General features: G+C 51.1%; 1 protein-coding gene across 1 annotated transcript in view; it reads right to left on the bottom strand.

Moving 5' to 3' along the window:
• Positions 1–27,793, bottom strand: part of AGBL1 (ATP/GTP binding protein-like 1) — a 509,246-nt gene that overhangs the window by 387,880 nt on the left and 93,573 nt on the right. Inside the window, exons 8-16 of the mRNA XM_004692971.2 lie at positions 26,378–26,543; positions 25,202–25,269; positions 20,772–20,888; positions 19,195–19,796; positions 17,667–17,750; positions 17,367–17,462; positions 14,501–14,649; positions 12,957–13,044; positions 5,159–5,303 (exon numbers count right to left, since the gene is read on the bottom strand). Coding sequence (XP_004693028.2) covers positions 5,159–5,303; positions 12,957–13,044; positions 14,501–14,649; positions 17,367–17,462; positions 17,667–17,750; positions 19,195–19,796; positions 20,772–20,888; positions 25,202–25,269; positions 26,378–26,543 — 1,515 coding nt within the window. The remainder of the gene's footprint in view (positions 1–5,158; positions 5,304–12,956; positions 13,045–14,500; positions 14,650–17,366; positions 17,463–17,666; positions 17,751–19,194; positions 19,797–20,771; positions 20,889–25,201; positions 25,270–26,377; positions 26,544–27,793) is intronic.

Below are 27,793 nucleotides of genomic sequence, written 5' to 3'. Positions count from 1 at the left end.
CAGCTGCAGGTGTCCTAGCCTGTGCCGCTGGGCTGCCTGCTGGGCTCCCTTTGGCCACGGTGGCTTTGTGTTCCGAAACAGGACAGCACTGGGGTCCAGTGTGTGTGGGCGGGGGGGAGCTGCTGGCTGCGCGGACCCAGGGCAGCAAATCCCACTCTGAGCCAGGCTGCAGCCTCTGCTTTCTCAGCTGCCTTCAAACTCCCCTCTCTGTCTCAGCATAATCAAGCTGTCACCAGCCACTGTGGCCTGAGTCCCAGCCCCGGCCAGGGAGGGACTCCCAGAGCGCAGCAGACCCCTCCTGTTTCCCCGCTGCCCCCCTCAGCAGTGCATTTCAGTGGATCCACCTGTTCTGCTCCCCACTCTGTCTCTGGGGGATCCTCTCACCCCCCAATAACTCTGACCTGCACCTCAGTTCTCGCTGTATACATAAATAAATAAAATGAAATAAGCCTCCGCTCCAAGTGTGGACTACGGAGAAACCCAACAAAAGGCCAGGAAAAAGACACGATCCCAAGCTGACCACAGACCTGAGGCCCCCAGCAGGGCCGGGAGGAGGGGTCAAGCCGGGAGGGACCAGCACGGGGGGCCGTGGGGTGGGGGCGCAGCATGCGGCGGTGGGGGGGCCGCGGGCCTACCCTGCCGGGGAGCCAACTTCTCTCCAACTACGTCAGCTGAGCGACTATGTCAGAAAATGAATGCACTTAGAAAAAATTAAAATGAGAAAAAGCACAATGTCCCTCAAAAACTTCGCTTGGCCTCAGCAGGCCCCTGCTGGTGGCACTGGCATGGCCCAGCGCTATCCACGGGAGCTGGCTCCTGGCCTGCACCGCTGTGCGGTCAGCCGCCTGGGGACGCTGGCTGCCTTCTTAGGCGCCGCCTGCTTCTCCATGGCCACTTAAACACACTCCCCGGAGAACGGGCGTCCCACCCCGAGGACCGCAAGGGACACCTGTAGGCCAAACAGCAGCCGGCCGAGCTGTGAGAGGTTCCAGGGGGCCCCCAAGTGGCCCGGCTCCCGGCCCCATCTCCAAGAGAAGGGCGGGCACTTTAAAGGTGGGAAATGATAGGACTCTCGCGGCCTGCTCACTCATGTGCCAGTTATTTAGGAGAGATCGTTTTAACGTCCTTCTTCCATTAAAAAACAAAGTGATACTGCCGATGATCTGGAGAAGAACAAAGAAAAAAAGACTTTCACCCACCACCTCTGGAAAACCAGCAGGAGGCTTCGGCTTGCTTTCTTTTTAGAGCCTTCGTGTGGCTGTGCTCACATAATGTGAACTGTGCTACGGGCTGTGGCATGGGCGTGCGACACACCCTCCAGGCAGGACCAGCGCCCCCTGATGTCTGGAGTTGCGGCAGCGCCCAGGAACCTGGCTGACGCCCCCGTCAAGCGCCTTCGCCCTCACGGCCACCTACGGGACCTACCTTCAGGCCCCCGAGCTCCCAGGTGAGAAAACCGGGGCTGGGGAAGTTCGCTCGCGTGCCCTAACTACACAGCAAGGCGACGGGGCCCAGGTCCAAGGTTTTATGGTTGCTGCTGTGACAGTCAATGGGTGCCTGGCGCCCCCAGCCAAGCCCACCCCAGCGCCCGCCCAGCTGGTCCACCTCAGGAGCCGCCTGCCCCAGCGTCTGCGCCTCGACGGCTTGGCGACCAGGCCCTGCCGTCTGGGCTTCTTGGGGTCGCCGCTCCACCTCTCCTGGCGCAGCTGCACTGCCCGTTCAACACTTCCCGGCCGGGCCGCTGCCGGGGCCTGGCCTCTGGGGCTCCGGCGCGAGAGTGCCCACCGAGGGTCAGCGGTCCTCCTCGGGCGCGGATTCTTTGCGGCCAGAATACAGAGGCGTGCACTGGCCTTCTCGCTTGCTCGCGCTCGCTCTGCCCCCTCCTGCCACCGCACTCCATTTCATCTCTAAAGATGACGGTAGCGGGGCCCACGTGTGAAAGACCTACTCCACTCCCTCACAGTCCTGAAACACCCCCCCCTCATCTGGCCCTGCGTCTGGTCCTACTTCCCAGCCCCTTGCCAACTCAGGCAGTTCTAGGCTTTCAGTGAGACTCCACTGCCTTACCCTTTAAAAACTTTCCTAGAAACTCTCCTGGGACCCCATTCTCAACCACTACGACTGGCCATCCCTAAAATAAGGCAAACGCTTTAACGAGTATTGCTAATACCATGCTTTAACAATCACTGTAATTATTGATGGCTTCACACAAATGATTAAAAGAATTAAATTAAAGAATTAAAAGAATAAAAATTCCTTTCGCTTGCTTCCTAATTATAACAACACTGTATTTCTTCTTTTAGTTTTAGTTTAATACTATAATTTGGACAATTATCCAACAGAGTTCCTGGCAAGCATCTGGAAGATATCAATTTGAAAGGCTCAGATACTAATTCTCTTATTATAAGAGAATAATAAGATTTTTTAAAGTTGCAAAATTGCAATCGTGTTGAAAAACATCCAACGTACATGTCGTCTGCTATAAAAATGTCTGTAATCGTTAAATATAATCCATATTACAAGAGATTTACAAATTGTGAATTCCACCCAGAAATGTATTTTCCACCCCTCAGCACAAAGCCCAAGTAACCTACAGTTCATTCTGCCCTTGGGGTATCATTCACATTTAATTTATCACTGATCTGTTGGAAGAAAAACGGTTTCTGCTGAAGACACGTCCAAACATAAGAATGGCCAGTACGCCTCACAGAAGGTGCTCCTTCTGTGCACGCTGAGAGGACGAGGTTTTTTAAGAGAAGTCACAGAGTCAATTACTGGCTTAAAGCGAGAGAGGACCATGTGTTTTTGGAGATGTGAAACCTAAACTTGAGTTTTTCTGTTTTTCACTTTCAAATGACAAATTATCGTTCTTATTCTGTGCTACTCATTAAGGATCCGAAGCGGATTCAAAGTGTGAAACTCCCACAGCCAGGCCCGGCTGCAGCCCGCTTTTCACGTTGATTCTCAACTCTGAGTCGGCTCCGGGGCAGCTAACAAGAAGCCATCAGCCCATCCCGGGGCGAAGACGGGGCTGCGGTTGGTAAGCAACCCCATCCTTCCGCCGACTCCCGTCCACAGCGGCCAGCGTGCTGGCAGGGACGTGGCCAGAGGGCTGTGCTCAGCCTTCAGAGATGCCTTGAGGACTCCCCGCACCGCCAAGGCTGACTGCGGTTTTAACACCATGGCCGCCAGGGCCAGCAAGGACGTGGGTCTGAAGCCAGGACAGACCCTCTCACTTCCTTCCACATCCTCCTGCAGTGAAGTAGAAAAGGCCCAGAATGGACACAAAGGCCAGCCCTGTTCCCTGCTTGGCTAGATGGGGGCGATCCCGGCCCAACTGTGGCATCGATAACTGGCAAGGGTGAATTAGACCATTTCCCAAGCGCCGCTGACATCTACAGTTTTATACTAACAGCCGCGGAGACTCATCAAGATCTAAGATATCCGGAGGTCTAAGATAGTCTAGCAAGTGAGAGGAATACTGTCCTGGGCCTATGGATCATCGCCCCACAGGAAAAGGCAAGCGAGCTTTCAGAAGACAATCCCCAGGAGACCTCTCACGCGCAGTATTCCACAGGCGAGACAGGAAGCCAGCTGCTGCCGGGGCCCGAGCGTCCCTGTGCTGGGTCCCTCCAGGCAGCGAACATGTTTCATGACAACAAGGCTCGTTACAACAGAGCTCGGGTCGTGTGCTGCTTGGATTAACTTCCTGAGATTTCTAAGCGTGATACACAAATAATACTAGTGGTGTATCTTTTGCAATCTGGAAAACAGTGAAAATCTCTCTTTAGGGAAGACAGCATCCGGAGGAAAGGACGGATGCACCCACAGCGAGCCGCATGACTTAGATGCCGCCTAGCGGGGGGCGGTTCCCGTGCCCCTGAGCAAGCATCCCTCGGGCGGGAAAGCCGGTCTAGCCATTATCTTTCCCACCTCCTCCTCACGGGCTTCGCATAGTGAAGCTCATCCTTCAGGCGAAGTGTTAAATACACTCATACAGGCACATGTTATTGTAAGTATACCAGCAACATTTCTCATTAACACAGAGGATGAAAGTGCCACCTGGAAGGGAGTTGGGCTTTTTAATCCTTGAGGTGGCCAGGAAACAGCCAGGGTAAAGGGGAAGTTCGCCAGCCTTTTCAAGGTGCACAAAACTGCAGGGTCGGAGCAGTCTGCTTCACTCTGTCTGGTTCTTGTCTGTTTGCAGGGCGAAGCAGAACGCCAGACTGCTAACTGCCAGCCTGGCCCGACTTCTGCTGCACTGCGCTCACACAGCTGCAGCCCTTCCTTACTGTGCTTCAGTGCGACGCTGCCACTCTTTCCTGTCCCACCTAAAAGCCCCGAGCAGCCTCCAGCCCATCCTCATGGACACCTCTGGGAGAGCCCAAGTGGCCACCTGCCCATGAACTCAGGAAGTTTGCCAACTTCATCTTCCTACCTTTGGCCCACGCCCTTCGAAGCAGCAATGTCCTGACGTGCACCCCACCTTACCCACATGCTTTACCCCATTTCCACTGGATAATCAATCGCTCTCCAATCTTAACCGTTCATGTATAACTTGAGGGTCTTTTAAAATCAGACCCACTGAATGATCAAAGGACAGGAAACCGTGAGGGCATGGGGATTCAGCCTGGTCAACAGTGAGTGGGGGGGCACAGCCTGTGGGGGGCGACCTGGAGAAGGCTCACCAAATTCAAAACCAACATTCCAGACGATGCAGCGAGCCCGCTTCTGGGAATTTTCCCGAAGAATACGAAACACGAAGTAGAAAAGAGGGCTCTGCACCCCTGTTCCTGCAGCATTATTCACGGTGTCAAGATTTGGAATCACCTAGTACCCACCTGCTGGGGGGGGGGGCACACAGCTACTTAAAGAAGATGGGTCCTGCCATTTGCGACCACTTGGCAGCGTGCCAAGTGAGATGCGCCAGGCAGAAGGCAGAGGCCCGAGCCACGCCCCACTGCTCTGCCCACCCTGCAGGGAGGAACCCCCAGAGTATCTGGCCACAGCCTCAGCCCTGTGCCTGGTCCAGGGAAGGGGACGCGCAAACACAAAGCCAGGCAGCGGCTCCAAGCCCCGGCCCCCTTGGGAAGGCGGGTGGTTCCCCAGCAGGATGGGGGGTGAGCAGGGGCTCGGGCGGGCGGAGGGAGGGCCGTACCATGAGGGCCGAGTAGGTGTAGGGGTAGTGGTAGGCCAGGTAGCAGACGTCCCCGCTGTGCGGGAAGGTGATGCCAAAGGTCAGGGTGTAGTAGCACTTCCCAGACGCTCCCCCGGTGGCGGCTGCCCTCTGGCGATAGTGATTTCTAAAAAAGAAAGAAGAGAAGAGAGTGAGCCGGGTCGGGGAGCTCCCCTCCGGGTCCTGGAGGCTGATGTTCTCGCGTGTCATGTACTGATGAGGCACTCTGGGGGAGACATAACAGAGAACAGCGGCATGGCCAAGTCAGGTCACGAGGGAATTTGCGCAGTCCGATGGCGCCCCGGGCGCCTCTCTTGTTACACAGAGGCCCCGGCACCTGGGTGAAAATGAGAATTACAGAGCAGAGTCGCGGAGCTGGAGGATGAAGGAAATGGGAGTCGTCTGGCTTTTTCTGGGGTTCTATTGCAGAAAAGCACCTTCTTACCCCAATTCTTCCTCCCTATCACATCTTCCCTTTCCACCTCCCAAGAGTGTTTATTGGAGCATCAGTTAGGATTGCACACTCATCATTGTGTGACTAAGAAACAAGGGCATAGGAAACTTGACTTGGCCAAGGCTCTTGGCCTTGGCTAGGAAGTGGCCACGGAGGACTCGAACCCAGACCTGCCTTCAAGGCCTTTGCTCTCCCCACTAGGCAGCGCTTCCCTCCCCAAATGCATTGGTCCCCCAAACGTGCTTCAGTGTCTTATAACTGGAATGCACATTTTCCTTTATCAAAGATGAAGAACCAATTTTGATCCTTCAGAGAACAGGAGCAAAGTAAGGTGCACCCAGAAGGACATCTGAGGCAAGACTGTTCTGGCGCTGTGGTCATGCTCGCCTGTGGATTCAGAGCCCAGAGGCCATTTCCAGGAGAGGGAGAAGAGACCCCGCAGCGATATTCTAATGCAGAGGACACCAGGCCCAGGGAGCACCACTCCATTTGAATCCTACAGTGCTGCTCCCTTGTCCACCGGGCTCTGGAGTTTCACCGGGGGAGAGGGAAGAAAGATCATGTAGTGATCACATGTTCTTGAAAAATATGAAAAGTGTGGCTTTTTCTTTTCTGCCTGTTTGCTACCTTTATGCCACCCCTGACCACAGGAGAGAAAAGTCCAGCAAGCCAGAAAAGAAGAACACAAACTTCACAGCCTTATTTGGGGAGGTCTGGACATGTATAAAATACCCACTGGGGATGGGTGAGAGACAGAATTGAGAGATGGCTCAGGCTTCCCCGTCGGCGACAGGGCCAGGAACGCGGGGAAGGACGAGCCAACCCCCGTCTCCAGCATCACACAGTGGGTCCATTTCCTCTGTGGCTACAGAACTAGAAACTTCCAAAGAACATTCACCCGCATTGCCATCTGGCTCTTGACATCTAATGGGGTCTATGTTCTCCAGAGTTCCCCAAAGTTCTGTAGTGTCTCCGGAACTAAGCCTCTGGTTATTAGAAAGTAGGTGCAGAGCTGATGGAGGCCCGGAAAACAAGCCAGGCGCACTCAGCTACCTCGTACTCTCCTCCTGTTGTGCTGGAGGGCTCTCTCTCCCGCAAACGCACATCCTGTTTACACCCCACAGCAACAGGTGCTCTCAGTGATCCCTCCCCTGTGGCGAAGGCCACCAGCATGGTGGGAACGTTCACGATCAGGGAGGGCCCCTGGGAGTATGCGTGTGAGCCCTTGAAAACACACACACACGCCCATGAATGTAAAGGCAAGCAGACATGCTGTAGTGTCGTGACACCCCTAAGAACCAACTGCAAAGAGCAAATTCAGAGCCTGGATCTTTCCTCAACAGTAGCAGAAGCCATGGAGGATCAATGGGGTGATCTCATTGGCATGAGCCTCATTTGTGCCCACAGTGCCATTCAGGATGCCCACAGTGCCATTCACAATGCCACCCAGGATGCCCAAGTCCCATCCCAGCACTCGCAATCTAAGCAAGCTCAGCCTGCCCCCACTGGGCCCCAGAGCAGTGCCAGGAAGAGGGAGCGAGCAGGCGGGCGAATGGGCGGGCAGGGCAGGCCCCACCCTCTTGCTCTTCCCTCCAATCCAACCAAGCCCACACCCCCGGGAGGAAGAGCTGACCCGAAATGGAAAGAGAACGGGAATGCATGACTCTTAGTCTTTGAGCATCTGTGAGCCTGGTTCTATCATATAAGAGAAGTGCAGGAAACTGAATGGTACTTTTGGCTACATGTTGTCTACCTTCTCCTACCACCTGCACACACACACCTGTGCTTTGGTGGGCAAGACTGAAAGCTCCCCACTGATAAGCCAATCATCCCCAGGACAGTTATAGAATGTTAGAATTTAAGAAAAATCGGTCGCTTCATTTAGGATGACTTTAGCTAAAGAAGATTCAGTCACAACCCTCCCCTGGGTCTAAACTCTGGCTGAACCAACCAAGAGCCAACGGCAGGCGACCCCACTGCCATGTTGGAGCTGCAGTGCAGCAGGAGGGGCTGGGAGATGACTCTGCCTGCAGTGAGACTCTCCCGAGATCTAATGAAGTGGGCAATGAACCTCCAAAGCAAAATACTCAACCCCTACAATTCCATTTACCCCGAACAAGGTCAGAGTGAGCCCGTCAACACAGTATTTTTGTCTCCCCATGATGATGTGACTCTGTTGAGGGGCGTTTGCAGGCACAGACATGCAGCCTTCAGACTTTAAGTGGTCCCACTTTCATCCTTCACATGGGGAGCGGAATCTTCCTTATTCAGCCATCTCCTCTTCTTCCTTCAAGACTGAAGTGTTTCTTTTTTCAAGAAGTCTTCCCTGATAGCCATCCTTTCATATAATTCCAATCACATGATCTTCTCCCCTGCCAACATTTTATGGCAAGAATTATGCTGATTCTTTTGTGTCTCTTCACGCTTGACACGGTTCTCAGCTGCTGTTCAGTTAAAGATTGTAGATTAAACAGACCCAAGACTCCAGGAATAACAATTAGATGTTCAATATATTTTACCTCTAATCATAACAATACCCTTTCAGGGTACGTATTCTCACAAACACTTTACAGGCATGGAAATGCTGTCTCCTAAACAACTCCACACAAGCAAACTAGGCATGCTTCAGCGCAGGTCCAGGCTTACTCCAAAACCAAGATTCTTCTCGTTATATCTCCCGTCTTTTAGGAATGGGTGGCACGACATAGGTCTTTGGATTCTATGCAGCAAGTAAGAATTTAAAGTTTTGGTCTTTGTACATCAGGCTGCCTACAAGTGTGGAGTCTAAAACAGCAGAAATATGTGAAACAGACCAATGAGAACTAGTGATACGATCCACATCACCAGTTCCTCACGCCGTTGGAATTTGCAGCCACTGAGACACTTCTCCTGGTAATTAATGGTAATTTCTGACATTCAACAGACATCTGTCATGCACAGGATACTGTTCAAGGTTTTTCACGTTATTTCATTTCATTTCATCTTCGGGTAGATATTTTTCTTACCCCCATTTTACAGGTAAAGAATCTAAGATGCAGAGAGGTGGGAATAATTTGGCCAAGGTCACGCCACCCATGAGGGGTGAAGGATTAATGCCAGGAACGGCCTCTCCTCAGTCTGCTCGGGGACACGGAGAAGCAGCCTGGAGAAAATCCAGTGTCCTCGCGGGTCTGCCAGGTCCCGGACAGTCGTCTCAGTCCTAGCGGCCAGGCCCAATGCCCAGGCACCCCAGCGTCGGCAGGCTCCCTTTGTTTTGCCACTCCCTGAGTGGCATTTATCTTTGAAAGAATCTCCACTTTTATAATCATAAAGCCCTCAATGAAGCAAGGCACAAAATACACAAACGCACAGTTATGAATTCAATCTATTTCCATTTTGTACATAAAAATATGCTGGAAAGTCATTTTTTTTTTTCCTGTGTGTGCCTGACATAAGCAAATGCCAAGATGGAGAGTGAGTAAGATAATCTGATAATGTCGATGGCTCTCTCCAACAAGGCGCATCATTTCACTTAACAGGATCTAATAAGGCAGAGCCGCCCAGTCGCCTGGCTCCCCGCGCCTGCGCGTGTCTAATATTCTCTCTAACACCAATCTCCCTCCTGAGATCCCCAGCAGGATGCACGCCGGCGGAGCTCCTGTACGACATTCGTCTTCATGAGTGAGCTGCTCCATCTTCTCTCACAAGCAAAGATAAATGTCAGAAGAGATCAGCTGCTGTGTATTACATGGCCACTCTGAGTGCGGCTTCCTCCCTGTGCCCTTCAGCACAAAAATCGCTTTCGACCAAAGCTGGGAGAGCTTTGAGCAAGGTGCGGGACTGTCTGTGGGTGTTAGCGGGGCCACGGGCCACAAGGATATAAATAAAGTGGAAACTAAGACTGTTCTTGCTTAATTTTGTGAGAGGCCTGGAAAAGCAAGCTACCGACTTCTGTTCCTCCCTCTGGAGATCACTTTTTATGTTTTGCCCTAGTGCTCTGTAGGTGGGTGGGAGGGGTGGAGCAGAAGGGGAAGGGTGCTTCAGGGGAAGGCGAGAGCCCAAAAGCGCAGGGAGAGCCTCTTGGAATTGCTCTTTAAGCTGATTATCCTCTGGGCAACAGAAAAGAAGCGAAGGTGTCTGGCTTAATATGACAATCCGAGTCAACCTCCGTGATGAACAGTGTAAACTAGACGCTTCTCTGTGCTTTCTGGGGCTGGGATTTGAAAAAGACGTCACAACGGACATCTGTGGTCTTGTGTGGCGCATAGCTCAGCATTAGCAGCTGTAGGGGATCCTCAGTGGGGTGGGGTGGTCCACCACCTCCCTCATTCTTCTGCTTTTATCTTCTGGTACTGAAGTCTGCAGAAGGCACCTCAGTGAATTTGCAGTTTATATTATCTAAATCCAACGAAATTCACAATATAGACCAGTCAGGTCTTTTCATCTGCGTGGAAGTCAGATGCTGATGGTAACATTTAATTTTAAGCACAAGTGACCAAGAAAGTAAAGGGACAGACATGACCGAGAACCCCTCCCCTTAATAACATTAGGTCTTTCTCAAAGAGTCCGTATGTGTGTAAACGTAGTCTCATAAGATCTGGGAAGTTAATCAAAAATTTTCAAAATTATCCAAAGACTGTGTTCAGCATTACGTCCGTGGTGAGCCTGCCCTAAGCAGACAGCAGGGCCTGAGTTAGCAACAGCATTAAAATCCAACAATGAGGTGAGCACTTAAAACTATTATTTGTTTCACCCTGTTGATTTAAACTCAACCTTTTGCACATTTTCTAATATACAGAATGTGGTAGTGTAGTCAGTACTTAAAACTAATTTGCAAACTAATAGATACACTGAAGCACACGCTGTTTATTAAACAGTATGGAGAGCAAATTCTAACAGGTACCAATCAGACCCACAAAGCTTTGATCATCATCACCGCTATCACTGGGAAGGTCGTGACTCTACATCCCTCGGAGTGCCCACGGGCACACGCAGGGAGCGGGGCTCATGGTTTTCCCCACGGTGAACACCCTGGGACACCCATGAGAACCCTTGAGACTGTGGCACTAAAGTTAACGTCATAACACAATAGAACTTCTGAGCTTCTGACGACATATTGCAGACAGAGAAATAAAGAGGTAAAATTTTCCCAAGTTAACACACCCAAGCACATTAAGGCAAAGATGAAACAAAGGCATCCTAGAAAGCAGATCAACACAAAGACAGGGACGGGTAAAAAGGCAGAAAAACACTCTCTGAGCCCAAGCACCCCACAGGAAGGAGAGGGACTCTGAGCTGTGTTTGAACAGAGATACGCATAACTAGCCTGTTGTTAGGCCACGCTATTGGAAATGTGTTAACATAATGTGGTGAATAATTGTGAAACAAGTCCACTACAATGCAGCGATCTTATCCATTCATCTCTGTGGTACTCATGGCTGGAATATGAAAAGTGAATTACATTATACATTCATGGTTTGCATGTCACCCCTCTGTTGCCTTTTAACCACATAACAATTGTCTTGTTAATGAGTCTAAAAGCTATTAACATGAATGCTGGCTTTCCATAGGCCAAGCTATGCACTTGGACATGTGGGATCGCCTCCTTTTTCCTTTCAGCACGTTCTTCGTGTCCTGTGCCTGCCCTTCACTGACTACCAGCGAGAGGGGCAGCCCTGTTGAGTAGAAGAGGTCACTGGGTGGGGTTGCGAAGTGCCAAGTGAGCCCCTGTTCCCACTCTGCCCCAGAGCCGATCTGGGCTGCAGGCTGGTCATCCACTTTTATTTTGAGCTACGATGTTCAGAAGACACTAGAAATTATCCTTGAACACCAAGGTCCAAATTTAGGTTTTCATCCTTTTTTCCTAAAGTCATGAGCTCTCTTATCTTGAGGTGATTTTTAGTCTAAATCTCTTTGGATAATAAAAAAATAAAAAATTAAGAATCTCAAGATAGGGGTTCCAAGGGGTAACTGCCAAGTAGGTCAATGAAAAACCCACAAAATTATCACCTTTCATTATTTTTCTAAAGATATATAATAAAACTAGTGGGCCCTCCTGGTGGTGCAGCGGTTAAAGCATTGCACTAAGAAGCTTAAGCCAATTCTTCATGAGTTCGATCCCCGCCTGCCTCGGAGGTGACCGCATGGCGCGGCAGACCTCTCCTGACCAGCCCGCTGCTCCCCTCAGCAGTGGACTTCATCGATCTGCTCCCCACTCTGTTCTGCTCCCCACTCTGTTCCTGGTGAATCATCTCACCCTCTACACCTCTGGCCTGTACCCCAGTTCTGTATGAATAAATGAATCTTAAATATATATATATATAATGAAACTAGTGCCAAGGTCCACATCCCAATAGGTCACGAATGGAAGTCTGCCAGCTCTTTGTTAGGGACCGTGAGCCCAGCTCAGCCTTTGTAGACTATGCTCATCCCTTGCCAACCTGGGCCTTTGTGTCTGATCGAGCAATATGATTCTCGACCTTTCCTATCTATTGATGCTGCCATCCTCACAGCCTCAAAAGTCAAGAGCATACGAGTATATACTCTCCTTTTTAATACTGATAGTAATTCTATATCCTAGAATATGTCAAAAGATGGCTTTTTAGGGGCCTCTGGTAATCTGGAAAAAAAAATACGCCTTAGTTTAATCCAAGAAAATAAGTAGGGACCCATCATTTTCCAGAAGAATCTAGCAATGAGCTAATAGTTAATTACATGTTGTCTATCTGTCCTAACAATTCCTATTTCTTGTCTTATCAATTTGAATTTTTTCTTTTCCACCCAAAGAAAATACATACAGAAGCAACTAACATGTCTGGAACCCACTTCTTTTATCAAAAGATATGGATAATTTAAATGTCATTACAACTTTACAGGATAAATTGATGGACCTGGTTACTTATAAAATGTTGAAAATGAATTTTGAAAGCCCTTGTTTTTTCCTAAAATCATCTTGTTGGGGAGGAAATAATATTCACAAATTCATTCTCATCTCCTTTAAAACTGAAGCATGAGATGGGTAAGAACAGACAAAAACATCTCAGACTTTTTGTTCGCTGGGACAAATGGAAACAGGTAAAGGATTAATGCTTGATGCACTAATCACAGAGTGAGTCTATGAGTTTTAATGCATTTAAATCAAGACAGATGCTTTTCAGAAAATCACAAAGTATTTCTTAGTGTCTACTGTGGGTGCTATTTAGATGCTTCTGAAGATCAGCTCATGGATACTGGACACTGTCCACAGGATAACAGACAGGCACAGATTACTCAGGTTATAAGAGCAACACAGAAAATGGGGAGAGGATGAAAGCACAGAGACAAGAAGCTAACCAAACTCTAACTTACTTGTAGTAACAGACGTCGTCACCTGCCCGCATCCAGGTGGGCCTGCCAAGGAGAGCCTCCTTCACAGAATACAGCGTCGGCTGCATCCCTACAAAAAGGGAGGGAGACTTCATCGTGGGGAAAAGACAGTTTAACAGGCTGAAAATCGCCCCCAAATACATTTTGGTCTTAACACCTGGGGTTTGAGAATGTTTGTCTCAGATAGCAAGAGATTTTGTAGTTGCAATTAAAATGAGATGTTGCGGCCCTCCCTGGTGGCGCAGCGGGTTAAAGCACAGCACTGAGAATCTGAAGCCACTTCCGCATGAGTTCGATTCCCGCCTGCCCCAGAGGAGACCACATGGTGCGGCAGACCTCTCCTGACCCGCCCGCTGCTCCCCTCAGCAGTGTACTTTGTCAATCTGCCTGTTCTGCTCCCCACTCTGTCTCTGGTGAAGCCTCTCACCGCCCCTGAGCCTCTGGCCTGTACCCCAGTTCTGTATGCACAAATAAATAAATAAATCTTAAAAAAAAAAAAATGAGATGTTGCAATGGGGAGACCATCCTGGCAGGGCCTAGGTGCAACCACAAATGCCTAAGAAGGAGGCAGAGAGATGTTTGGATACAGAGGAGAGACACAAAGGCCGAAGCAGAGAAGGGCCTGAAGGCAGCCATCTTGAAAGAGAGAGGAAGGTGCCAGAAGCCGAGGAGTACAAGGGCAGTTGCTCTGAAAACTGGAAAGGAAAATGAAATGGAATCTCCATCTCCATCTCCTTAGAGTCTCCAGAGAGAGAGCATGAACTTGCCAGAACTGAGCTTGAACAAGGTGAAACTGATTCTGGAGGTCTGGATTCCAGAATATAAGAGATTAATTCATCTTTTGAAGCCACCAAATATTTGACAGTTTGTTACAAAAGCCATCCAAAGTGAACGAAGAGTCAACGATCATGTTCTCTTTCTACACTGTCAAGAGCCAAGTGAAACAGCCAGAGGCCTATACTTAGACCTCAGAGTCTTGGAATATTCCTTGTACAAACCTTCAGTGCATCAGCCAGAGCATGCAGAATTCCCCACTCCTCAAAATTTTCAAAGCAAATATGAGCACCTAGCTAATCTTTGTCCCTTGAATGTCCCTTCTAAAATGGCTCAAGAGAATATAAGCTTCCCCCAGAGTTTGTCTAGAGTGTGAATCTGTTGTCCAATTGGATTATCCCATTCTCTGTCCTTCACAAACTGGTGAATGCATTTGCTACTGTGAGGGTCAGGAGATAGAGAGAAGAAATGAGAAAGAGAACTCGCAGACCTCAAAAAGGTTCAAGGTGGAGCGAGAGAGCCAGGAAGGAATAGAAAGTGATACACAGTAGGGAGAGCGTATGGCAGAGAGGATTTCCATGGGAGAGAGAAGTTTGCCACAACTCGGCCACCATCTAGCCACCCCTGGCAAACCAAAGTGCGTGAGCCCAACTTCTAGTCTGTCTGGAGCCTGAGCAGGGCTTCGGGTACTCATCAGACCCCCAAAGCCGGCACAGCCCCTGGCGCTGCCGTCTCATCCCCAGAGCTCATACCGTAGTTGAACTGGCTGTTGGGCTTCTCGCAGTTGATGACGTTGAGGCGATAGGGGACGGCAGCCCGCATGCCGCTCACCTGGAAGTAGAACCACTGCTGGTGGTGGGCGCTGTTCACGTCAGCGTTGACCAGCAGGTCGTATTCAAACCTGCCAGGTCGGGAGCAAGCACGACAGTTGAGCGTCTCGAAGGTGACTCCCAGTTCTGAAACTCTGCACAACGCGGCTTCTGGATGACAGGCCCAAGACCCAGGAGCTCAGCGGGTGGGGAGCTCAGGCTGTGGGACAAGGCCAAGGCTGCCCAGGGGCGGGGAACAGCTTCTCCGTATTAGAAGAGTCAGCTACACACAAGTGTAGCAAACCTTTTATTGGGTTGTAATGAAGTTCCTCGCCAGCTAGAAAGATGCATGTGCCGGGCCCTCCCTGGTGGCGCAGCGGTTAAAGCACAGCACTAAGAAGCTTAAGCCGCTTCCGCATGAGTTCGATCCCCGCCTGCCCCGGAGGTGACCACATGGCGCGGCAGACCTCTCCTGACCCGCCCGCTGCTCCCCTCAGCAGTGAGCTTCGTCGATCTGCCTGTTCTGCTCCCCTCTCTGATCCTGGTGAATCCTCTCACCCTCCGCATCTCTGGCCTGTGCCCCAGTTCTGTATGAATAAATAAATCTTTAAAAAAAAAAATGCATGTGCGCTCCATCCCAGGGAAAATACAATCACACCTGGTCGGATATGCCATTGCTATTTGATGCTAGACATTACTTTCCAGCCCGCGTTTCCTCCTCTGGAAACTAGAAACAGCGCCTAAACTTGAGGGCTGTTTGCAGAGACTGATAGTGTGTGCACGTAAATCCCAGCAGAGGGCCCGGCCAGAACTAGACTAGCAGCGCGGGGTTATTTGCTCATCTTGCCCCTTTTTAACTGCTACCACACATAGGCAGTAATGTGCACAAACGTTAAGGAGTGAATTTTAGTCGGTGGAAGTTAAACGTCTCTGAAGAGGCCTGCTTGACAACCACCGAGAGCAGGTGCAGGGCATCTCCAGTACCCCGGGGGCTCATCTGCCCCCACTCAGTGTCTCCAAAAGCCATGACTTTGCAGTCTTAGCAACAGAATTAATAATGCAATTTTGATTTAACGTTGCTGCCAGGCTCTTCTGTCTTGGAGAGCAGTATTGCCCCAGCCCTCTCGAGCTGCTTTCCAAATGGGGCGATCTATGTGCCCTGGTCTGCCCGCATTCACCCACTCCGGACCCCTGGTGAATGGCGTGGCACACTGAGATTTCTGGGAGGACAGAGATCTGTGTGAGACATGGCACAGCAGAGCTGGCTGATGGGCTCCTGATGACTTCTCCTCCGCAACACCCTGCAGCCGCTGCTCGTTAGAAGAGGCGAAGACCACACTACCCAGCAGGGAGGCCTGGGACCCTCATGCTGCCCACATGTTTGCGCCAAAACACGATCACAAGAACTCCTCGCCTGCACATGGTTTGTCTGCTGCAGCTGGGCTCCGCTCCCCTCAACGCAATGGCTGACTGAAGTTTCTGCCCAGGTCAGCGACCCAGGCGCGGCCTGCCTGGCTCTCGTCCCACTCGTCGGCTCCTCCTGAGCCCTCTCCTGGAGACTGAACACGCCAGAAGCTAAGTTGGCAACGCCAACAGAAGAGGGGGGCGAGGAGCCTCGCCACGAGTCTTCCCTTCTCCAGGCCAAGCACCCCAGCTTGTATTTGCTGTAAATGTTTGGCTCTCTTGCCGTATTTCACAGAAATAAATAAAGGCTCGTGTCCCCCAGGGAAAAACTTCAAAATGACCCTGACAGTGCTCGTTGACTGACCGCTCGCCGATCGTCAGGCAGCCTAACTCACGGCAGCCCGCTGGCCTGCGTGCCCCTGCCGTCGTTGACAGGCTCGCTCAGGGCCCCACCTTGAGTGTCCCGGCCACATCCCCTGACCCACCAGGCCTGTGCCTGGCTGTCGTTGCCAAGAGTTCACTCACGAAAGATCAGTTTTATACCTCGCCCTGGCAGACAGCAACAGCCTCTGCCCCTGTCACTTATTCACTTACTCTGGTTCGCCTGTAATCTTTAGTTGTGCGGTGGTCTCAAATCCGGTGCTAAACACTGGCACAGGCAATGCACTCACCCCGCAGGTTACTAGGATTCAAAAGGTCCTTATTATCCTAACAGTAACACTCCGAAGTTCTTCAAGAACAGCCGGTTATAATTTCTTCAAATCTCTATTTCACTGTGCCAGTAAAAAGAAACATTGCCTTTTCTTTTCTCTTCTTTTAATTTTCTTTCTTTCTACTGCTACAGCACAAAGACCCGTAAGGCAGCAAGGCCGATGTCTCTCGTGCCTCTGGAGATCTGTTTCCTGTCCACCCTTCCCGGCTGTCCACACCAGGGTTCTCTGGCCTGTGAGACCCGTTTCTGCCCATTGGTGCTGGCTGGCGGGTTCGTGGGGGGCAGCACCAGCGCCCCCTAACTGGAGGTTGACTCACTCACCGCGGGGGGCCAGGGGCCTTCCTCCTGAGCCCACAGAGGCAGGGCCACGCGCGTGCAAAGGTGGGGGGGGGCGCCCCCAGCAGCCCCTGAAACAGCCCGGAGTCATCGCAAGCAAACGGCCAACACGTTCTCCGCAAACTGCGGCCCAGAAAACAGGCCCACGGGTTGAAAGGCAAGATGCGCCGAGGGGCTGGCTCCTCAGGGCCCCACCGGCTGGCCCTGGCCGCGGGCTGGGAGGTGCTGGCCGCGGGCCGCGGTCACCCCGGGCGCCTGGCTGCGTGGCAGCGCTCCCGCTGGGGCACAGCAGGTGCCCCGGGAGGCCCCTGGAGCCAGGGGAGGGGTGGCCACAGCCTCGGCGCCGCCCTTACTTACTCGCGCACGCGGATGGCTTTGCGGAGGTTTCCCGACTCGAACCCGGAGAAGAAGCGCAAGCCGTCGGAGCAGGAGGAAGCGGCGTCCTGCGGGGGGCTGTGGGGAGACAGGAGGCGGGCGCGGCTTCCGCTGGTCCCCAGCACGCTCCGCGGGTCTGGCCCAAGGCCCCCCGCACCGCTCCCCAGCCCTCACGGGTGTTTCGGGGACACGGGGGCTACGGTGAGGCCGCCCCTTCCCGCGACACTAACAGACCACGGGTCCCTTGGCCCCACCCGGGCCGAGAAGCGCAAGCCCACCTACCCTGGCTCGTCTAGGCTGAAAACAACTTGATTTATGACATCGCTTGGCTGGATCAGCCTCCGCACATCCTCCAGTATCTTGATCCTGGAGAGAAGAGGAAACGTCTTAGGGGCGGCCGGTCCTCGCTTCAGGGGCCTTCAGAGGCTCAGCCGGCGCCAGGGAAGCTGAAGAGCGCCCCCGCCTGGCGTGGCAAGGACGCAGGCCCACTGCCCTCCCTCCCCCGCAGGCCGCCCGCCGCCCTCCGTCCTCCGCTTGCCGCCGCGCAGAGCAGCGGGGCGAAGCTGGGTTTTAGAGAGAGGGTTCTTGACTAGAAGGGTTTTGTCAAGAGCATTGGGCTGAGGGACTGAAAGCGTCTGGATGTGAGTGAGACTAAGGGGTTCTTGGTGCCGAGACGGCTTCGAGGGAGGCGTGAGGATTGCTGGCTATTAGCTCAAGATCTGGAAGGTTCCCAGACGCCTCCAGCCTCTTGAGTCACTTCTGGGGCTCTGGCTGCACGGTTTGCGGTCTGTCTTGTCAGAGAAACGCCGGTCGGTGTCTGGGAGATCTCAGTAAAGGGGAGGGCGGGAGCCCTGGGCCCTTTCAGACACCCCCACCCTCAGCCCCACCCCCGTGGTGAATGTCCCGTCCAAGTCTCTGGGTTGGGGTGGGGAAAGGGAGAGGAACAGGTAGGCAAGTGGGGCGGACACTGGGAAGATGTTCTTCTCGGGGAGCCAGAGCTGGGTGGGTCCTGAGAGGGCTCCTAGCAATTTCCCCAGGGCAGATACTGCACAGGGTGAGGTCAGCGATGCTGGCCAGGAGCCACGAGCACAGTCCCGATTTACTGGCAAGCTGGAACACCTTAAAGTGAATGGAACTTTGCACCATCACGCTTTGCTCCTCTGGCTTACATATGCAGGCTCATTTTTTTTTTCTTTAATACAGGGAAATTAATTTTTCCCTTTGCTTTAGAAATCTTTGTTTTACCCTCACCATGCTGAAGAAAAGGCAACTCTCCCTTTCCTGCTTTCTGGGATTCTGTCACCCATCATTCTTCCCTGGAGAATGCACCAGTTCCCACCAGTTCCCAAGGAGACTGTAAGACTTGTCTCCCAGCCAACCAGGCTCTGTATGGTAACCCTGGGGGAAAGCCTGTCACTTCGCCTTCATAACAATAGACCAGACAACAACTTGCAGTGAAGACGGGATCCCAGATCATCCATCCTCATCTGTTCCTGAGACTCTTCCCTTGAGGAATGATCCCAGGATTGGGAGATACTGGGTTCTCTCTCCTGACACAGTCATTTGCAAAGGACATGGACCCACATATCACAGTGGACCACCAGAGGGGTCCTTTCTCAGGAAAGCATGCCTGCTCCTACCCACACCTGCACAGAGACAGAGGTCTATGTTTGGTAAACACTGCCAAGTGCGCTCTAATGTGTCCTGACTGGTGCCTGCTTTCCAGAGGTAGCAGAGCTATTTGTACCAGACACCCCACCTATAAAATTACTGGGAAAGAGAAGGTATATAACTTCCAGATCACCATCACCTTTGCACTCCGTGTTGACGTTCCAGCATAGACTGGGCACAGGGAGGTGGACAGTGTCCCCAGAGATCAGGAAATGCCAGCATCGTGAAGTCAGCCACCGACCTGGTTCTTCTAGCATTGGCCATATACAGATAGGGGTCGTGGAAGGGGATGGGCTTGGGGGGCATCTTCAGAAGTTCATCTATCACTTCGGTCGCTTCTCCAGGCTTAGTGGAGAAGGAAATGCCTTTGTCCTCCTTAGGAAAGGAGGCACTGATGCTTGGGCAGAAAATCTCAGCTACGTCCCAAGCATCCTCTCGGAGGGAAGTCTGAATGTCATGGGTTTCATCTGCAGAAGGGTCTCTCCCAAGACCATTGGGCTGTGCATTTTGGCCTGGGCTCACGGCAGGCCGCTTTCTGGAGGCATGGTACATGGTGGACCGCCCAGTCTTCGCCCTGCTAAGGAGGGAAGTCTGGACTGTGTCTCTTCTTTCCTGCCCCCGGGAGCCTTGGTCCGGGGTCAGGCACTGCTGCGTGGGGGAGGTGGCAGTGGGAATGTGCTGGTGATTGACATGCTGAGTCTCTTCAACCTTGAAATCATCGCCAGGGCTGCGCTCCAATTCCTTCAGTTTAAAGTAGAAAGGAATATGTCAGTCTCCTCCAGGGAGGGGCACATCGCGAGCCCTACTCTCACCTCCTAGGCACGAACTCAGCAGAAATCCTGTGAACTGGGCGCCTTTCTCAAGGTCAATCAGGGGAAGGCTAACTTTCAAGAATCAAATAAATGGCAGAACCACAGAAACTCGCACTGGGGAGGGTGTGAGTGGCCCCCTATAATTCTGTGCATGCATGGAACGCCTCTTAGTACCCTGTAAGCCACAGGCTGGTGGAACAATCTCCTTCATTGGGGCTTCACCACCCCGAGTCGGTGCCTAGCAGTGAAGGATCATTCTGATTATTTAAAAAGTCTTCCTTACATTGAAATGAAATTTCCTTCCTTAAGACCTTTACCCACTGATCCCCCTTCTGTCTTCCAGAGAGAAACAGAATGTATCACCTCCTCTCCACATGTGACTTAGCTTGAACCTTAAGCCATGGCCAAATTCATGATTTATGAAGAGTTGTAAGAAAGTAACGATGTTCAAAAGACAAGTCTAAAATCTTGGTGGCGGCTACTAGTCCATGGGTCAACATCACCAGCTGTGAGGATCTCAATCCATTCTACTAACACAGAAGGCCAGGGATCAGGCCAGCCGCCTCCAGAAGGCCACCGAGCACTTGATGAGGGAACAATTAAATCAAGAATCTTTGTGTTTTCTCTGCACATGGGGACAGGACACATGCCCACCAGACAAGAGGGGACAATGTGGGCCTTCATCCTACTTCCACCCTAGGTGCTGGGTGTCAGATTTCAGGACCTTGCGTGTACGGCAACTTTTCCACATTTTTGCTTAGACTTCTACTTCTCTTTCAGAAGTTCAGCAGCAGATTGCTATTGATGAGCAATATTTTCCATCTGGAGACCTCTGTTTGGCTCCCAGGTGCTACGAGAAACCATCATGTATCACCAAGGCTCAGAAACACAGCAGATGTCCTACCTCAAAGCTACAGGAAAGCTCAAGACACATTGCTCCATATTGCTTCAATTCCTCTTCAGGACGGTCAAGCCCAGGCTTGGAACACAACTTGCTCACATCTGTTTCCAAGTCATCATCCTGCAATGGAACATTGGGGAAACGTGGCCAACAAGAAAGCCACCCTGAGAAATGTGAAAATGGGCCTGCCTGTGTGACTCTCAGGACCCCGGGACACCCTCACCCTTCGTGAGCGTGCTGGCCACACAGAGGGGAGCCTCGTGTGTCAGGCTGGATTTCTGACAGGAAAGGAAGGGAGATGCACAAAACTGTACTTGGCACTTATGTCTATTTGTCATCCCTCAGCACGAATTATAATTTATATAAAATGAGATGATCTTTATAAACAATAAAGAATCACATGAAAGACATCATTTTACCTCATCACGCTATCGTCAACCTAATTGTAATTATGGTTGTAATTATGGAGCCTATCCATCCATCTACCTTTCCCACTTAGATGCTTCCCTCGCGTCACAGACATTTAATGAGCACCTAGGATGTGCAGACTCTGCCTTTAGTGATGATGGGACAAGTACAGGCTCTTTCTCATGAGTTTGCCTTCCAGGGAGAGAAGGAAGACAGAAAATGAATATCTGCCATGGAAATATTGAAAGGGGGTGACAGGGCTGTGGCTGAGCGCGGGACAGACCCTGTTTGGGTGGGATGGTCTGATTCCCCGAGGACGTGGCGTGTTGACCAGACTAATGACATAGCAGCCAGCTGTGTGAACACCTGCGTGAGGGTTCCTGCTAGAAGGAACAGCTTCCATCTGAAGACGGCCAAAGCTCTGAGCGGGCGGGGGCAGGAGACCAGAGCCCGGACTCGGGAGCGTGCATGTGGCCTCCTGCTGGATCTTTTTCCCTCCGTCCACTTACCAGTGTACCGAGTCACCCTCTGTCTTTTTTTTTCACTGTGTATAGTAATCCCAGCCCCTTCACCTTTTCTTCTAGACCATCCTTGGGTAACAGCTTAGTGGCGATGGTGAGCTTTCACTCTACACTTCTGCATTTCCCGAAGGTTATAGAATTTCACAAAGAAACGCTACTGAGAATGAGCCAACTCCGTCCCTGTCTGCATCTGTCTCTCCTTGGCTTACTGAGGAAAACTGAGGCTTACTGAGGTTTAGGTATTGAGTGGGTTAATTAAGGGAAAACCTGAAGTGGCAGCCCTGAAAGTCTGGATTACTCTTCCCTAAATCAAATAAATGGGGAAAATAAATGTTTATATTCTTGATCCAAGGGAAAAGTAAAAGGCAATATTCCCTCCTTCTTAGGCCATTTTCTTCCAAGCTTTACATTAACAGAAAGTCCCAGGAGGCCGCTGGAATGGTCTTTTCAGACACAGGGCACACCAGGCCCCAACTCCTTCACCCCGGATGGAGACTCTACCACTCTGCCCCCGCCAGCTCCATCCTGCTCTTCTCTGCCTCTCTGTGGCGGCCCAGCCATGCCTCAGGGTGGTGTCAATGAAAGCACAATCTAGCAGACCCTGGAAAGTTCCCCCACAAGTGGCTGCTGAGTCTGGAGTAGGTCATGTCGCGTGACCTGCGAGCTGGCGCCTAACCCTTGCGCCTGTGCCTGGGTGACCAATTTGAGTTTGGAGCAAGGCAGCCCAATGGTGACCCACTGCCTGGTTTTGTAAATAAAGTTTTATTAGCACACAGCCATGCCCACTCATTTATGTACTTGAGCTATGATGCTCTGTCCACACAGCAAGGCAGAGTCATTGCAAGAGAATTACAGTCCCCAACGATTTGTATCTTGTTCTCTGAATCTCCAGGTAGCGGGGGATGGGGGTGGGGGGATGGGGAGTGGTGGTGGGGGTTGCCTTCTTCTGCATTTCCTATAAATACCATGTATATCTATTTAGGAACGGGCCGCCAACCTGTGAGTCCTCACAGTTACCCAGTCTGGGATGCTGGTGTCCAGGTAATTCAAAGAATATTTTCTGGCCCTTCCTTCTCCTTCAGATATTGATTGTTCACAGTCTTAGACTCAAGTTCACCGGCCTTCTGAAGGTGGGATTTGAACCATGGCAGGGACAATTCCAAGTTCACCAGCTGGAAAACACCCTAAACATAAAGACCATGCCTTCTTGTTCTGTGTAGCATTGGCATCCTGTGGGATGCAAGTCTGTCTAACCCGTCTGCTGCCTCACACGAGTCACGTCCAAAGTGCCAGAAAACAGTCAAAGCACCTGAGAATACTTAAAAAAGAAAGAAAGGAAGGAGGAGAGGACACACACTGACTGCACTGCTTATCCACCTCTTCTCAGGGCTTCTCCAAATTTGATGGCTGTGTCCAAGGTGACAACATGGCCAACACCCCCTGTTCCCGCTGAAAGTTTCTCTCTCCTTATGTGGACATGGAGTTTGCCATCCAAGAACAGCACCTGACTTGCACACGCAAGACCCTCAACAGATAAAAGTTCCTTTAATCATGCTAAGAGGCTGGTCTCAATTATTAACTAAACTTTCAAATGCAAAAACCACAAGTTCAAGGCCTAAGCTAGTTCTGTAAGCGGGAACAAGCAAGCGCTCCTGACACCTTGCCCACATCTCCTGCAGCAAAGGCAGCTGGGTTACCAGGACAACCTGTTCATTGCAGCAGTAGTCACACACACACACCCCGCCCCCAGCAACCGTGAAGGCCCGATCCCCATGGCCCTCAGTTTTCCTACAACTCACACGCTGACTTCCCGTCTTCTCCTTGGCTTGAAGGCCTTTGATGAATAGTTTCCAGGCCCTCACCAATCTGTCTTGTGTTTCTTTCCCCAGCGGGATTTGCTTATTTGTTTAAGCTACACTCTTGCCTATCCCACCACCATCTGCAGAGTGGGGACTGGGGGGAGTATCTGCAAGCTGTGTGATGTAAGGCAGCAGTGTGCAGCCTGTCCCTGCACATCAGATACAAGAGGCGACTGACACTCGGCATCAGACATTCCATTATCAAAGAGCGAGCAAGAGGGGAGGGGATGTGGCATTGATGAATGACTGCAGCAGGCAGTATTATTCAAATAACTCAGCAAGTACTTCATAGGCCAGCACCGCCAAGTCACAGCGAAGCACCAATTTGCTCTGATGACTTCAGAAATGATTCTATTTATCAACAAAACTCTGAGAACACCGCAGTGTCAATAGCAGTCATGACCTAGAGATCTAGCTCAGTCATCTCTCTGCAACTGCTGCTACCATCAACAAGGTGAGTGATTACTATGACAGAGAATTCAAAAGTCTTTTTCCATCTACATAGGTAGGTAGAAAGGAAGCTAAGGAGTAAGGAAGTGAGAAAGGAGGGGGCCAGAGAAAGACAGACAGATGACACATACATACATACATGTATACACAATGGATTTTTTTTAAACTCAGGTTTTATCTCCAGGATGTTAAAAACAGTAGCATTTACATCTCAATTGTATTTTTCACAAAATGAAGGAACAATAACTTGAAGGGGCTTGTCCAAGTCCACATTCACAAAAGGAAAAGAAGATGGAACTGGACCCCATACACAGATTATCAGTGTTCTCAAGCAGGGGTGCTTTTGTGCCCCAGAAACCTTCAGTAATTCCTGCAGACATTTTTGGTCCGTGACTGGAGGACAAAGTTGGGGGAGGGGGTGCTACTAGCATCTACTGGGTGGAAGCCCAGGATGCCACCGCACTCCCTACAATGCACAGGTCACCCCCACCCACAACAAAGGATTATCCAGTCCAGTGTGCCAAGAGATTTGGTAAATCACTCACCAAACTATGCCTGTTTTTGTCAATAAAGTGGCCACATACTGTGGTCACTGTCGTGCTCAGCGACAAAGGTGAATGGTTGTGGCAGAGACCGTACGGTCCATAATGCCCAGCCAATCACTGCCTGTCCTGTCCTAGCAAGTTTGCTGACCCTGGCTCTGGAATACGGTCATCACGGGATCTGGACTAGAGGGCCCTGCTTCCCTGTTGGCCAGAGTGAGCTCCCTCGCAGATCAAAGGCGAGAAGCCTGCCAAGCTGGGTTCTGTGCAGAGCGGGTAGATCAGAGGAGTGAATGGAAGATGGCTTGACCACAAAGAATTTCCTAGAAAAGCTTCAGTCTCTTTCACACTTATTAAATACCCCAACCCTAAGCATCAAGCGCCTTCCCCAAGACTTAGCCTGAGAGAACAGCAGCAACGTCTCAGTAACGGACAGCCTCTGAGCTTACAATGCGACGTTGTACTGGACCTATCGAGATAAAAATGACAACTAGGAAATCAGTAACAGCAGTTGTCATCTACAGAGCATCACTATTTGCCGGGCCTCTAGTGGAAGCAAAAAGAACAAGGCAATTGTGGAACACAGCGAGTGGCATCTTCCCTTGTAAACCAGGAATGTGGAAATCACTATGGGAGAGAGCTGGTCTACCTACTTCCTCTTTCACATCTTCAGAATCTGAGTCTCTGTCCATTTCTTCATCACCATCGTCTTCCAAATCCTCTGGGTGTGGGGGGAAAAAAGAGGTCAGTGGGTGAGGCTTCCCCTCTGCCTTGGATTTGGATTCTTACCACCCAAAGGTTAGTACTTCTTTCCCTCACGAGGGGCTTATTAGCAAATGCACAACATCACAACACATGCTGCTGCCTACGGGAACATACATGTTGGCACATGTAATGTGCTTATGGATAGGCATAAATCATGTGCACACATACAGGTAAGAGCACTCTATCATGACGTCTGAACTTGCCCCACACTGAGTATAAAATGAGATGACACGTGAAAGCCATTCTGGCTTCTCCTACTCAATTCGGAGGTATTTTCTCAAGTAATACTGCCGGAGTGTGAAGATCACATAGATGCAAGATTTGTTGTAACTCAGCACTTGGACTAATTCTCTAATTTTGATATGAAGGAACACAGTTAGAAGAACAGTGTACAAATGGTGACGGCTCAAAGGCGAGTGATGGTGGGAGATTTTTAAGGACTATAGCTCCGGGGAGAAATCAAATACAGTACAAAAATGAACAACAATGTAAGGAAATTTTAAAAATAAAATTAAAATATGCTCAGAGAAGACTGACGTAAATAAATAAAACAACAGTCCACAGAAAGCACCCAGGGCAACTAAGGCAAGATGATGCCTTTGGAAAATCTGGCCCCGGGAAGAAAGGGTTAAAAAGCACCAGATTCATCTCAACAAAAAGCTTGGCAATTGGGTCAACATTTCAAATATTCTAGCAGGGCTAGCCTGGGGTGATAAAGAACAAATGGTTTTACTTGTATTTTATCCTCAGGGGAAAACTTATTCCAGAACCATTCAGTAGAGTGGGGGATCTCAACCAGGACCTTGGGGCCAGGCTTCGTAATCAGCTGAGGTAACTACATACATGGGCATTCACGAGCCAGCAAGAGACATATCTACCGTTAATAATTAAGGACAAAATAACTGAACTCAGTATTTGTCTGTCCCAGATATGGAAAACTTGTATTTTTACACAGATCTTTAATGAGCCTCTTGGACAACCACAGTTGGCCCATAGAGCAACTGACTCTATTCCGCCAACCTGCAAGCACTGGGTGCACAGCCCGCTGCCCCCTCCGACTTTACCTTCGTCGAGAACTTGGGGCGGCTCGGGGGCCACGCTCCCGGGGACGGGGAAGATGTAAGCGCTGCTGGTCGTGACCAAGGGCAGGGGGCGCTTGGGGCAGCATTGCCTCAGGATCTGCAGCGCGATGGAGAGGACCGGCTCCAGGCGAGCGTCACCCAGGCAGCTCTGGACAAAGACAAGGTGAGCTCAGACACTGACACCTGCGGAGTGCCCGCTGGGACACAGGATGTGGGGATGGCACAGGCTCCGGGGACGGTCGGCATCCTGGGTGTAGGCGCGTCTGACCCGCTCGTGCTGACTGATGCGGATGGGCGGCCTGCAGCACCAGAACCTCTCACTTACAGCCCATGTGATTGGGAAAAATTTAGTGTGTACATAGGCTGAAGTCTCTAAGGGACACTGCACCTATGGGAGATGTTGTCCGGAGGAGCTGGGGGGGAGGCGCACTCTCACTCGGCTGCGTGTGGGTCACTGTGAACTCCGGTCCCAGTCAGGGACCAGGGGCGCAAGTTGAAGGGAGTCTTATTACTTGTCCCTTTTAGCTGTTATCCGAGGAGAAAATGCATAAAGGAAAAAGGTAAAATAGGAAATCAGAAGAGAAGACGAAGTGACGCCCAAGCACAACTTTAAACAGCTTCTTCGTAAAGCTGCCGGTGAGACCCCTCCTGGCTCCTCCCCAGAGCAAAGAAAAATTGGGTTTGCTGATGGAACAATTTGATACTGATGGAACAGGACAAGAGCCTTCTTCCAGCTCTGGGAAAGATGGAAGAACAAGTTTACTACATTGAGAAGAGTGTTGGGAGTAGTTCGGCATCTCTTGGGCCAAAAAACATGGCCCTTATCTTCAGCCTCTTAGTAAGTGCCTGATCTCCTGGCGCGGCGGTGCACAAGGTGGACAAGGGTGAGCCTCCGTCTGGTACTTCCAAAAGGCTCTCAGAACGTCCTGCCGCCAGTCAGCTGCAGGTTCGGAGGACCGAGGAGCTGCCCGCCCCCCCCCACCGCCCCCCCCCCCAGGCTGTGCTCGGGAGGGTCAGCACATGACAGGTCGCCCCACTGGAATGAACATGCAGGGAACGGTTTTTAATTGTAGCCCTGAGTTGAGGGCTCTGAGCTGAAGAGGGTGTCCGAGCAGGAAGGGCCAGGGGACAGAGGAATGGGGGGGGGGTTGTCTCTAAATTTTAGCCATCAATTCAAGCTACCCAGATGAATAAAATATATTTAAAAAAAAAAAAAAAGTAGGGCAGTTCCCCCACAGAAATGGCCTGACTCGCGCAGGAATGCTGTGCCCCTCGCGCCTGCTCAAATGGCACCAAGCACGTGTCCTGAAACCGCAGGAACCAGCTTAGCGCAAGCGAACGCGTGAGCCGCCTCACCCCGGGGGCCGGCCCAAGCGGCTCAAGGGCTCAGTGAACAGT

Source organism: Condylura cristata, unplaced genomic scaffold, assembly GCF_000260355.1.
Source record: "Condylura cristata isolate star-nosed mole 26May11 unplaced genomic scaffold, ConCri1.0 scaffold00035, whole genome shotgun sequence".
Classification (NCBI taxonomy): Eukaryota; Metazoa; Chordata; class Mammalia; order Eulipotyphla; family Talpidae; genus Condylura; species Condylura cristata.
The sequence above is the reverse complement of the archived record's forward strand: the minus strand, read 5'-3'. Positions and strand labels throughout refer to the sequence as shown.